A 13,601-nucleotide genomic window follows, 5' to 3' on the forward strand; every position below is an offset into this window, starting at 1 on the left:
GGCCAGCTATCAAGAACCTGCGTGGTGAGTACTACCTCAATGGCCACTGGGTAATTGAGTTTTCCAGGGCAACACCCATTGCTGGAACCATGCTGTACTACCAGCGAGGAGCCGAGGGTGACAGTGTCCCTGAAACCATCATCGGCCGCGGACCCACCACTGAACCCCTCGTTGTTGAGGTAAGATTGAACGCACACTGAGATTTCATTCTTTTATTTATTTTCTTTGTCCGACAAATATTTAATTCCAAATCTCTCTTTTAAAAGAGAGAAAAAGAATAAATATTGGACTTACATTTGGCACCTTCTGTTGCTCAGTGCCTGCTGGATGTTTAAACTGCAGACTAACATTTTACTATATGTACTTACAAGGTGATAATATTGTAGTGTCGCGTTCACATCTTATTTACTGCCAAAAAAAGTTTGTTATTGCAGATTTAGATCAAATTTCTGCTGCGTTAGTATCCTGTACATGATATAATGTACATTACAGCCCACAATACAAAACACTGGAGCATTGCCATGTTAGGGTGGCACTAGACAGAGAGGTCACTGGGTTGTTAAAATCCAAAGGAGTCATCATTTTGGGCAGATTAATGTGTTTTACGCATTAAGGATTTAACCTCTAGGGACCATGAATATCCACAGTACATTTCTGGGAAAACTATTAGTCAAAATAAGTTGTATAAAAGTGGTGTTAAAGGATTGTTCATTTTGTTAGAGGAAAGGTCGGAGGGTTGGAAAAACAGAAGGATTTCTTCTCCAAGGACCAGGAATCTGGCCATAAGTCTCTTTGTACCAACACTTTGGACAGACAGATGATGTCAATCTTTGTAAATGGAGTGTAATCATTACGTGCAACCATCTCCTCTCAGCTGATCAGCCAGGAGCCAAACCAAGGAGTGGAATATGAATTTTATCTCCCTAATGGACGCTCCAGAGAGGGTTATTACTGGAGTTTTGGATCCTGGTCTGCCTGCAGCAGGGAATGTGGATCAGGTCAGAGTCTTAGAAAAATGCCAGAATACAGACAAAGCACTTGTTTAAAGCCTTTATTATCCTGCCTCGTGCACCATTAAACATGCTATTCTCTCTTCCTTCGTTAGGCTACCAGTCTCGTTTGGTCTTCTGCACCATTGATAACGAGGCCTACCCAGACTATCTCTGTGCATCTCTGCCAAGGCCACAGACCAACCGCACATGCAACCCCCATCAATGCCCACAGATCCGCAGGTAAACTAACTTCACTGGTGAAATGTGACATTACAGTACATTGGCAGGATTTTCTAAGGTCAGCAACATGTGCAAAAAAAACAGCTTTTTGACTGTTGTTGGTGTGTTGTGACTGTCTGAAAGGATGGCGTACCTGTATCCACCACAGTTGTGGAGATCCTCAGAAAGACCCAGAGCCTATGTATTCAGGTAACCCAGGATCTGTGGTCGTAGTGAAGTTTTAGGTGACTACAAACACAGGGGGAGATCTAAATCCTTAAAGGTCCAGTGTGTAACATGTAGGAGAATCTAATTGGCAGAAATAAAAAAAATGGCTCATTCTAAGGTAACAAAAATGCAACGATTCCTATATTCAGGTGATTAGACACTAGTGAAAACATAGCTATGAATATTATATTCTATTTTTGCCAAAAGATCCTCCTAAATGTTACACACTGGACCTTTAAGTCGTTATTTTTCTGAGCATGGACGATCGTTTTTAGTAGTCCTTCACATTGACACCTGAAAAATATTTAGTTACTTGCCACTAAACAGTGCTAAAAGATTCAGAAATGTAATAAATGTTGACTGAAACGTCTGTCACGAACTCTCCCCCTTCAGATGTGTTTGACTCTAGCATCTGTGTTTTAGCGCGACGCCTGTTCCTCCATGAGGGGTGAGAACGAAGGCGTGGGGCAACTGTCCAGTTCAGAGATCTCCTTTCAACCTTCTAATGATCCTCATTTGTCTTGCACACACTTAACACTCTCTCCGGGGAGACCTAGTGGTGATTTGATGCCAGATTTCCATCAAAGACCTCCTCCTCCTTTAACCTCCCAACCTGTGGCCCCTGTACCCGATCCCTGAGCTGGGCTGCTGCCTGATTGCTTTAGCAAACTGTAAAATTCTCTGTGCCGGTCTGTTAGTGTAGCTGGTGTGTTGTGAGGTTAGAGGTTGTCATGTGTGGGGGGAGGTGTCAGGGATTGTGTACATCTGAATTGGACGCAGCAGCAGTGGTGTGGCAGTAAAGAGCCGGGGCTTCAGTCAGTGACCCTCTGGTATTTCCTGCTTCTTTTCTTTGATGCCGCTGCTGCTTAGAAACCCGAGATGTTTATGAAGCTCGGGTGACGCTAACTGCACCCTCATTATTCCTCAATTGAAAGATATCCTGCAGGGACGACAAGAAACTGTTAATTTCTCTGAGTTGTAAAGGTGTGCTAAAGAGATCTGGGAGATAAAATGTGAGCTTGCTGGTCATAGTTTTTGTTTTCAGACCTGCTTTCAGTCTGCTTCTAGTAATCAGTATCTATTCAAACTAACCAGGAGGTTAATAATACTTTGTGTCTTTCAGCCGGGAGTAACTTTTTGATTGTTTAACACTGTAGCGTCCAAAAGGATGCGTTGTTTTTAACACTAGTTAAACTTGTCTAGTAGTTTAGTTGTTTGTTTAGTAGCTGTAAAACAATGCATCCTTTTATGCGTGCATTTCATTTGAAGGGTTTCATTCCAAAACACTGATATGTGTCCGAACTAAAGACTGTTTTTTAACTGAAATATTGAAGGATAATATGCAGTTACTGCAGAAACTAATCAGTGAATCAATCTGTTGTAAATTAAAGTGGTGAATTATCATTTAAAGTTGTTTATCAAGAAAAGAAAGTCAAACATTATTTAGCTGGTTCCAGGTTCTCAAATTTTAGGAGTTGCTGCTTTTCTGTTTTGGAATCATTTTAAATGAAATATCTTTCTGTTTTTTGTCTGTCAATCTGGGAAAGAGTGATAAATAGATAAAATAAAATAGATAAATAAACTGAATAAATGTTAATTAAGTAATAAATAAAACAATATTATATGATGCAATATAATATAATATCAGGAATATATCATTACTTGACTAACCATGTCGCTGGCCAAAATTAGAAAATAGGGTTTCAATAGAAAACTCACCTAATTGATTGAAATGTAACTCTCTGGAGTCTGATCTGTTATCTCTCTTGTCCCTTTGGTATCGCTTTTTAAATTTTGGAATGAAACTCTTCATTTTTCTCTGTACTACATCACAACTTCTCCTGACTGTCCTGTCTCTCCTCCCTCCCGGTGGGTTTCCCAGCTGGAGAACCGGTGAGTGGAACACCTGCTCGGTTACCTGCGGTGGAGGCTCTCAGGTGCGCACCGTGGAGTGCATCTCTCACGATGTCGCAGGCCCCCGCGTGGTGGAGGATGCCATCTGTGCTGCCTACACTGAGGCACCATCCTCTCTGCAGACCTGCAACATGCACAAGTGTGCAGAGTATCGTGCAACTAGATGGAGCGCGGTGAGTGAACTTCCAGACTGTCGGTGACCACAGAGAGGTGAAACTGATTCAAATGAAACAAACAGTTAAGATTAATGAGCTATATCAAATGATGGTGTAAAATAAGCACTGTTTTGTATTTATACTTAGTACAACAATACTGCAGTTATTAGCACATTTATCTTGGCGTAACTGTTTGACTCTTGTATCCAACTGGAGTGAAAAATATTCAGTCTGCTGCAAAAAAAAGTATACTTGTATACTTGCGGCCTGCAAAACAATGACTTGGTCCCATCTTCTGACTATCAAGTGAAAGTGAAGATAAGTGGAAAAAAAGATAAATATAGAAAAAAACCTTATAACAAATTGGACATACAAGAAAAGCAATGAGACTTTGCTGCTTTTTTTTGGCTTAAAACGATCTTGTAAAATCCCTTACAAGGAAGTTTGTAGCAAGAAGCGGTAGTGTTTTCACCGCCTTGTTTCATTGATTTCAATGGGAAATCCGACCCGGTGGTAGCCATTAAGAATGACCATTTTGAAATAGCCGATCTTCTCTGTTTCATAACCAGTTAAAAACTCCTTGTAGTACATTTAAGTAGCAGACAGAATATCCTTCACTTCAGCTGAAAAGAGTCTTTGGAAATGTCTTCAAAACAGCAGTGAGGTGTTAATTGTTCAGGAGGTTTTCAAAGCGTATCTTGTACTTATATGAGGAAGAATAGATGCTTAGTGCTGTGACTCGAAGTTTTAGATGTAAAACCAAGATTACATGAGAATCCCAAAGTCTAAAGAACAGTTGGGATATATTTGAGTGTACTGGGTAGAATTACAGACTCTTGAGAAACACCTTCATTTGTCTGATATTATGGTTTTAAGTTAAGCTCAAATAAGATTTTCCTCACTTTCCTTTTCTTATACTGAAATTATATCACAGAAAAATAACTTTAAGGCCTCAAGCATTCAAGCGTAGTGCACCTACTTATAAAATCTGTGCCGCTGTGTTGGCAGTGCTCGGTGACGTGTGGTCCAGGTGAACAGACCAGAGAAATCACCTGTGTTGGTTCAGGAGGAATGAGGCTAGAGGAAACATCCTGCAGCACTTTGCTCCGCCCGCCTGCAGTCCGACCCTGTGAGATGGCGGCCTGCCTGAAACAGATCGACTGGCACGTCGGAGAGTGGGGACTGGTGAGAACAGCGAAATCACAAACAATACAGGGACAGTTACACCATTAATTTCCTTTCAGCTAGACAGTTTTCATTCATTATAATCTCCACTTTCCTCCAGTGCTCTCAGAGCTGTGGCTCCGGCTCGAGAGATAGACGAGTGATCTGCTCAGACCAAGAGAGGAACCTGTATCCTGTGGATCAATGTAACGCCCACGCCAAACCCACCACAGTGGAGCGCTGCAACAGCCAGCCCTGCTACAGCCCACAATGTGAGCATATGCAAAATCCATCAATCAAACTTTATTTGCACAGCTTTCATGCAGTTTAGTGCAGTTCAAAGTGCTTCACAGATGATTAACAAGATGATAATAAGACAGAACGGAGTGAAAATTTTAAAAAATGAGATTCTAAATTAGGCCTTTTTTTCCTGCAACATATATTATCATGCAAATGTTAAACTTCCAGACTTCCATTTGCTTACACTGCATAATTTTGCATTCTTGCAATGTTATGTATAAATATTTTGCTTTACTTTTATTGTTGTCTGTCTGAATAGTGTGCGTCACAGGACATTTTAATGAGACTAAACTTACACCTCACTGCTCTACATACCCAAACCCTGCAGCTCTGTCTCCCACATAGACTCACATAGATGATTTAAGGTTTGGTGTTTGTCAATGTGTCTGTGGTAACAACGTCTTTATAGACCACAGTATCATATTTTCCTTCGCTGTGAGCCTTTAGCAAGATAATTCAACCACTCACCTACATTGTGCACTGAGCTCTCATTGTTTTGTTTGTGCCTCCTACTCTTTGCGCAGCGGTTCCCAGCATTCAGGACCCACAAGGACACGACAACACGCAGACTGTTTTCCAGCCCTATGTGCCAGACCACGCAACAGGTTTGACTATCTCAATCTGATGATTAATGTCTTCTCCTGGCCACAGTGTCATCAATTTGTCTACAAAACTGAGGATGTGTTTGTTAAAATGTTTTGTTTACAAGATATGGATATACCATTTTAGCCACTATTAGTTACTCAGAAAGTCAAAAATAATGAAATGAACCACTGAGTCTGACTGAGGTGCATGTTGAAGAATTTCTGTTAACGGATATTAACAAAGATTAATATATACAGTATAATACTATATAAAATATATAATACTATATCTTATAAAACTTAAAGGACTGGTGTGTGTAGGATTCAGTGGCCTCTAGTGGTGAAGTTTCGAAATACAGCCAACTGAACACAGCTCATCCTTTAAAGCGTGTAGGAGCAACTACGGTGTCCTCAAAACAAAAAACGTTTTTATGTTTAAGATGCATCAACTTATAGTTGATTTGTGCACAACTTTGTACAAATTCATGGTGGTTTATAATTTGTAGTTCATTTTTTTCCATTTGTAACTTTCTTTGCAAACACCTCGTCATTTTTTGCTCTTTGTGCATTTTACTAGCTCATGTTTGCTAGATCTTTGTTTTGCTAGCTTATTTTTGTTAGCTCTTTGTCTTTTTTGCTAGTTCTTTGTAGCTTACTCTCTTTTGTTAGCTGTTTGTCTTTCTTTGCTTGCTTTTTTTTGCTCACACCTAAGCTAATAAGCTCACTCATAAGCAAAACCCACCAATGACAATTAAATTAACTATTCATAATTTCAGACCAAAAATCGAGTTATTAACAAGACATTCACATTTATAACTCTAAAAAAAAAACCTTTCCCATTATTTCTACTAAATAAAACAAACTGTAGGTGTGATGGCACCCTAATAATTGCTTCCCTTCAGTTCCCCAGCACCCCTCCTCTCCGCTGATGTAACTCCTGTCACTTTGTGCCCATCAGCCCCTCCTTTTCCCCATCGAGCCCCTGTCCCAGCACTAATTATCCAGGCCTGATTGACATGTTTTCAGGGGTCCATGGGCACTCTCAGCCTGATTAAAATATTTTGGAAGCACTGAAGTGTGCAAGTGCTGGCGGTGGTGTTTTTTGGCATGTTCTGGCATTCTGCAGCGTCGTCCCAGTGGTCAGGAATTTCAAGTTTGAGGTCTTGTGTGTGTTCATTTCCTGTGAGATTGTTTATTGATGATTGCAAGAACTACTTGTCCCAGTTCATTCTCCACGTTCCCCCCGAGCTTTGTAGTTTGGTAATGTTTTTGTGTTTTATATTATATATGTTTTATGTTTGTTTTGTAGCAGTTCTTTCCGTATTTGCATTCTTTTGTGTTTCAGCTTCCTGTGTGGCCTCAAGCACAATAGCTTAGACTCTATTGTGAATTTCTAAAGCAAAGTGTGAGCTTCTCTGTCGCTTTGTGTAGTCTTGTCTGTTTAAAACACCATGAACTGTGGGGTCTAGTCCACATGTGTGAATTCTCCCCTTGCTTGGTTTCATCTTAGCCCGCAGGCCAGAGACGGATCCGACCCAGACGAACACAGTCCACGACCCTCACAGCTCCGCCCCGGCCCTCCACTGCAGCCAGTCCTATTATGGCTGCTGCCCAGATGGACGCACTTCAGCCGGGGGCCCCCAGGGTCTGGGCTGCCCACAGATCCAAGCTCCCACTGCTTCCCAGCCATCCTGCATTCAGACCAGGTATCCAGCTCCAACCTGTCATTACACCGTGGTTGAGGTTACGTATGGAGTCTTTTTAGGAGACTTTGTCTGACTGTCACTTTTATAACTGTGACCAGAGATTGTTTGGTATTATGTATGACCACCATAACTACCACTCAGTGACCTCACTGAGGCTATGGTTTTCTTAGAAATGTCAAATTTGCAAATTTTTGTTATTTTTGGCTCAAACTTTCAGTACAAAGTGTTTTATTGTTTGTACTTTCTCCGTTCTTGTTCTGTTTGCCAGTTATGGCTGCTGCCAAGATGGAGTGACGGCTGCTCAGGGCCCCAATAAGGAGGGCTGCGTGGAGTATGTGGCCCTTGCACCCACTGTAAGCAAACATACATGAAATTTCTTTCACACGTTTTCTGGCTAGGAAAAAGTCTTCTACTGTGGTGAGAATTTACTGACCAGATCGACCATAAAAAAGATGTTTGCTTGTGTATCGTCTGCCAGAAAGAAACCGTAAAAAACAGCTATAATTCTGATCTGTCATATCATGTTTGCTCAGGTTCCTTCTCTTCCCACTGAGAATGCAGTACAGTGCCGTACCACCACCTACGGCTGCTGTTACGACCGCACCACACCTGCAGGAGGACCCAACGGGGAGAGCTGCCCCAACCCACCCAACCACAGTAAGAGACTGAGAGGTTGCAAATATGTTATAACACATGAATCTCAGGTTCTTTGTTATTTAAAACTCCTATTTTTGTAGTGAATTCTTGGTCACAATTCATCCTGAGAACAATATTTCCCATGTGCATCTGTCCAGTCTTTTTTTGGTTGGCCACCGATACGCTCCATTGCCAGTGATTGAGGTCTGTGCTCACAGGAAATAGTGTAAGCAGGGGAAAATATACAATTATAACACTTTTCCTGCCCAAAATGTGGGTTGGGTTGTAGTCTTGGTCATGCCAAGGAAACTTAGTTGATTATAATCAAAGATGTGGCACTAGATAGCTGTTTAGAGTCAGGTCATGGGCTTAGATCCAGTTTCCATTTGTTCTAAGCTTAATGAGAAAGTTTTCAATGCTTGGATAAACAGAGTGAGAATTCAAGGTTTCCTTGCTAGCTTTCCTTCAGAGTTCATTGTTCAGGTGTTTTTTCCCCCAGGAGCTGAATTATATGCAGAGGTCTCCTCTTCTCTAAAACAAACCGACCCAGTGATTAAAAACTCTGAATAAAGCAGTTTTACCTTAAAAATCAGTGTCCCTCCGACACTGTTTGGCAGACAAAGGAGGGGCTGCAAGTTGACCTGCTGCTAACATTAGCTCAGCCTGTCTCTCTGATAACTTACGATCCAGATGTTCAATGACTGTAATTTTCATCAGCTTCCTCCAGAGTTAAAAACAACCAAGAAAATGTGGCTTAAAACTGGATGAAAAGTTCATGACAGCTTCTGGCAGACAGCCACAATGCAAACAGGATATGACAACATTGACAGGCGACTGGTGAAACGCACCATTACCTGAAAAAATGACTCTGGGTTTAAACATTGTTGGAAACATTTTGGATAATATAAGACACAAAACTCAACAAAATATGTTGACGTACAGCCTGTGTGTCTGTAACATTTCCTGTTCTGTCCTTGCTGCAGTTGAGCGCTCCATCTGCTCCCTGCCTCGTGCTGCCGGCTCCTGCAGCAGCTGGACACCACGCTACCACTACGACGTCATCACCTCCAGGTGTCTGCACTTCTGGTACGGAGGTTGCCACGGCAACAGCAACAACTTCATGAACCGGGCCGAGTGCCAGAGGGCGTGCCAGGTGGCTGCCCCGAGCCAGCAGGGCCCGGGACCGGTTGCTCCCGCCGGAGGGCCGACTTCTAGGAGAGAACCCACCGCTGGAAGGACCGCATCAGGAGCAGGCACCGCATCTGGAGGAGGAGCTAGAGCAGGGGGATCCACCACTGGAGGGTCAACAGGTGGAGGGTCACGCAACATGGGGAGGATCTTCACAGTCCAGGGAGGTTCCACCAGCGGCACCAGCAGACAGGCCACAAGTGCCGCCACACATGCCCACAGAGCTAGAGTCCATCTGCGGCCCCGCCGGCCTTCCCCTGCTACTGCTGCACAGCACACCGGCCCAGCAGCGAGGTAAGACCCCGAAGACCCAGGGAGCACAACGAAAAGCTCACTCCCTGCCCCAGCCCCGCTTCCGCTGGCCTCATAATGCTGTTATTATGAACAGCCTTCTTGCCCCTGGTGAAGGAGCCCCAATGTAGGGCTAAAGAGTCTGAAGGAGATTGACAGACAAATCATGTGCATCATTCGCTTTCCCCCAAAATATGATGATGAAGTTGATGTTGTTTATCATTGTTTACAACTATTCAGACCGTGTATGGTCCTACAAAGTCCTACAGGACAAATTTATATAGAGACTAGTTCCAGAATTTTCAATAATACAACAAAAAGTCAAAACATTAAGATACCAGTTTACACAATCTGACTTACAAACATTGATTAATTACTAATGAAGCATCTGTAATTGTAAGACAGAAGAGAAATCAATTTGAAGGCTAAATAAATCTATCAATCTTAGCTTATTTTCCAAGCTTTTAGCTAATTAAAGAGTAACTTAACACCTTCAGAACACCTCTCAACTGCTGCAGTGATGTAGGAGTGTACTGCAGGGTGTGTCAGTACATCATGACATCACTGTTGGGTGTTATAGCTGTAACCTGTAACAAAGAGAGCAGTATAATAGCCTGGTGTTAAGTTACTCTTTAGACATTATGTCAAGCAACCTCTGCCATTTTTTCTTGTCTGTGCAACAGAACATTTCATGTATTCTTTATTTTATGCAACATCATTTTTACAGTGTGTATCATTCTCGTGATGCTAATATAATCTAAAAACTTGCTTTGTAAAATACACCACAGCTACGCTACTGTACGTCTAGCTCCACAGACTCTCACGCTTTCCTAAGCAGCAACACCTTGTTTTCCCCCTTTAACCTCGACAAAATGTCTGGAGAAGTTGAACCTCACAGCGACCGTAAATGGACAGTTCCTACTGTTTACTGCTTCTGGGACTTTTCACTGTCTGTTGTGCTTATTTGTGCCTGCTACCTCACTGTGTCAGTCGCCACCACCTTTGGGCTTTGTGTTGTCACCTTGATGTCATTAGATCCAACTAATAAAGGTTCTGCTGTGATGCTTCATCTGTTGTTGTACGTGTGTAGTCACTAAACCTCGTCTGTCTTTACATTTGTGTAGTTGTGTGTATTTAGCTACATTATAGGCTTTGGGAGGACATTGCTATTTAACGTCTTTGCTGTTTTTTTTCTGGTGTTTGTGTGTCATCATCATCATCATCATCACCTTTGATTTTTAACAATTTATAACACACAGAGTTAGTTGTTTTGTGGGTGAAGGTTTTCATTGTTTGTCTCGTCACCTTTCATGTTGCATGGGCCATTTGTGTGCCAAAGCTGGGTTTCTTCTCTGTCTTTTTCTCCCTGAGCTGTCTCTGATAAACTTCTAAAGCCAGGTTGTGGGCAATCTTTATGCTTGCTTTGGTGACTACTAATAAAAGTACCAACAGTAGAGCATAAAGTGACTTTTTCACTCTCTTCCTCCCTTCAATCTTCTCTTTCTTCGTTTTCCAACTTTCTCCTGATCCTACTTCCCTCTTTCCTTCCTTTCCTTCCTTTCCTTCCTTTCCTCTATCCTCGTATCCCCTCCTGTTTCCTCAGTTTGACGCTGGGAGGAGTGACCATCGATAAGACTGACCCCTCTACAGTGGAAGCTTTAGTGGGCCAGACAGTTGTGATGCCGTGCAGAGTCAGCCCGCCGCCATCCTCCACTGTCACTGTGGAGTGGAGAAGAGATGGCATCCCTCTGTCTACTCACAGGTCAGTAGAAACACACACACTCAGTGACTTAATACAGATCTAATTTTGCTTTCTGTCAATGTTTGTGATTATTCCTTACCTCTTTACTTGTGTTTTCTTTAGGCATCACCAGCAGCCAAATGGTTCCCTGCTAGTCGGTCCTCTTACAAAGTCAGACTCTGGTTGGTTCTTGTGCCTGGCTACTCGTGAACAGGAGAGAGACCATCGCTACATTTATCTGTCTGTCACAGGTAATGCTGCTGCATCTGTATGCAAGTTATTTCCTAATTTGCTTAAATTTTTGTTGATTTAATTACTTTTTCCTTTTTTTTTAGCCATGTTAGCAGCATGGCCATATAGGGATAGCAATATAAGGTCTGTCAGTTGGACCACAACATTTTTTCAATATCCCATGAAAAATGGATAATTTTAAGGTTTGTGACATTCATGGTCCCCACAGGATGAATCCTACTGACTTTTCCACTAGAGTAACCATGAATAAATTTGTGGCTAAGATTGAAATATCTCTTAAACTACGGGATGGATTGCCATGAAATGTTATACAGATATTCAGGGTACCCAGAGAATTAACTGTAATGACTTTGGTGATCCCTTGGCTTTTCTTCTAACGCCACCATCAGGTCAAGATTTTTATTGTCTTTTCTTGACAAAATAACATAAACAGATTTTTAAAAATTTCAATCTACAAATTCCATTGATAGAAGAGCGTAGATTACCCGGTGAACTCCACATTGTATATCTTTCCTTTCTAAGAAAGCTTTTGAGAAAAAACTTTCACCCGGTGTGAAATCAGCTAATTGGGGCCAGATTCGGTCAAATCCTTAATTTTAATTCGGATTTGACCGACTTCAACCCCAATTAGTCCGTCACACGTAAATCCAGGAGATCGGGGTGAGGCCCTGATGTCATATATGATGTCAGAGGTTGTGTTGGAACATGCTGACCTTGAAACAGTTACGCATGATATGTTAATGTGACATTGTGTGAGTGAGTTATGACAGCAGCATTCATCCAATCGTGTGTGTGTGTCTCACAGAGGGATCATCTCCGCTGACTCCCACCTCATTGCCCAGAGATGGACCTTTCCCCCGGTAGGAACAACACACTGAAATGGTTTCTTCCATACAATATAAGAGAAACTGAAGATTATAAATGCAAAACACAATCACTGACATCAGCTCTCTGTTCCTGTAACTTTCAGGTTCAGTATCGAACGGTCAAGCTCATCTTTGCTGGAAATGCGATCAGGACAAACTGCCAGACTTCCCTGCCAGATTGTCCCTCCGTCAGCGGCTCAGTCTGTCAACATTCAGTGGACTAAAGATGGACAGACCCTCAGTGACTCCAGGTAATTGTCATAATGCTCTGCTTTCTTTATCTTTAGTATATCTGATTGTGAAGTCTAGAGAAAAGCAAAAGTTTGTGATGTGCAAGGTATTTTATTTGGCAAAGAAATTATCTTGTAGTTGGAAAAATTACAATTAAGTTGTAAGTTAATATATAAACACTAACTTTAAATAACTCTGGTCGGGCTTCAATTAAATGACAAAATGTTTATTTTAATAACACAATAATAACACTGGTAACAATGGTAAAATAAGTTCAAAAGTTCAATTAACAAGATAAAAATTATTGAAATTATACCTACTTCCCCCATCTCCATTAAGAATTTCGGAATGTATAAAAAAAGTGAATGGTCTTTCAAAAGTTTAATAGTTTACTTAATAAAAAGGACAAAATGTCTCCTGCTTCACAAATCTATTCTCAGTTTGTGTGTGCACTGCCAGCTTCAGACTTGTCACACTTGTTTAAGTTGGACCAGGATTGACCTGCAGACTAGTTGTGATGTCAGAAATCTTACATGTACTTACACGTGTTAAACACAGATTTAAAGTGAGCACAGAGACTCTTCCCCCCCTCAGCAGATGGAATCCATCCATCCTTGTGTCAAACTCTGCACATACATCATTCTGCACACTGAAGGTCAAACATAGGTAACAGTGTGCGGGGGACTACTAAAGCACTCCGAATGTAATGTTTCCGTGTGGTGTTTTTAATCAATGCGGCTTGTTTAAGATCCCTGCCAGATGTGTATTAAGACATACAAATAGTGTGCTTGGAACAATAATGTGTGCCTGAATATGGAATATATGATGATCTTAAAGAATATGATGTATTGCTGTAGATTAAACTACCTAACAGACCGCCCCGTTTTATCTGATTCATGGGAATCCAACCAAATCCCAGCTGGAGGCAAGCATTAAGAATAACTATATAGAAATAGCCAATCTTCTGTGATGATCTTGTTTGTTTATGTAGGTCATATAGAGGCATCAGTATTAAATTGAGACTGATACTACTCCTTGTAGTATGTTTGATTAAGGTTTTTGAATGCAGGACTTTTGCTTGTGTGGGAGTGTTTTCATAGTGTGTTCTTACTACTGAAAGTAAAGGATCTGAAT

The 13,601-nt window shown here is 41.6% G+C and overlaps 1 protein-coding gene across 1 annotated transcript in view; it reads left to right on the forward strand.

Moving 5' to 3' along the window:
- paplna (papilin a, proteoglycan-like sulfated glycoprotein) overlaps window positions 1-13,601 on the forward strand; it is an 18,328-nt gene that overhangs the window by 2,210 nt on the left and 2,517 nt on the right. Inside the window, exons 4-18 of the mRNA XM_035673337.1 lie at window positions 7-179; window positions 875-998; window positions 1,106-1,232; window positions 3,322-3,526; window positions 4,517-4,693; window positions 4,794-4,944; window positions 5,497-5,577; window positions 7,067-7,262; window positions 7,531-7,615; window positions 7,796-7,919; window positions 8,882-9,380; window positions 10,981-11,139; window positions 11,242-11,369; window positions 12,176-12,230; window positions 12,341-12,487. Coding sequence (XP_035529230.1) covers window positions 7-179; window positions 875-998; window positions 1,106-1,232; window positions 3,322-3,526; window positions 4,517-4,693; window positions 4,794-4,944; window positions 5,497-5,577; window positions 7,067-7,262; window positions 7,531-7,615; window positions 7,796-7,919; window positions 8,882-9,380; window positions 10,981-11,139; window positions 11,242-11,369; window positions 12,176-12,230; window positions 12,341-12,487 — 2,431 coding nt within the window. The remainder of the gene's footprint in view (window positions 1-6; window positions 180-874; window positions 999-1,105; window positions 1,233-3,321; window positions 3,527-4,516; window positions 4,694-4,793; window positions 4,945-5,496; window positions 5,578-7,066; window positions 7,263-7,530; window positions 7,616-7,795; window positions 7,920-8,881; window positions 9,381-10,980; window positions 11,140-11,241; window positions 11,370-12,175; window positions 12,231-12,340; window positions 12,488-13,601) is intronic.

Source organism: Morone saxatilis, unplaced genomic scaffold, assembly GCF_004916995.1.
Source record: "Morone saxatilis isolate NCDOM2014 unplaced genomic scaffold, NCSU_SB_2.0 Contig3, whole genome shotgun sequence".
Taxonomy (NCBI): domain Eukaryota; kingdom Metazoa; phylum Chordata; class Actinopteri; family Moronidae; genus Morone; species Morone saxatilis.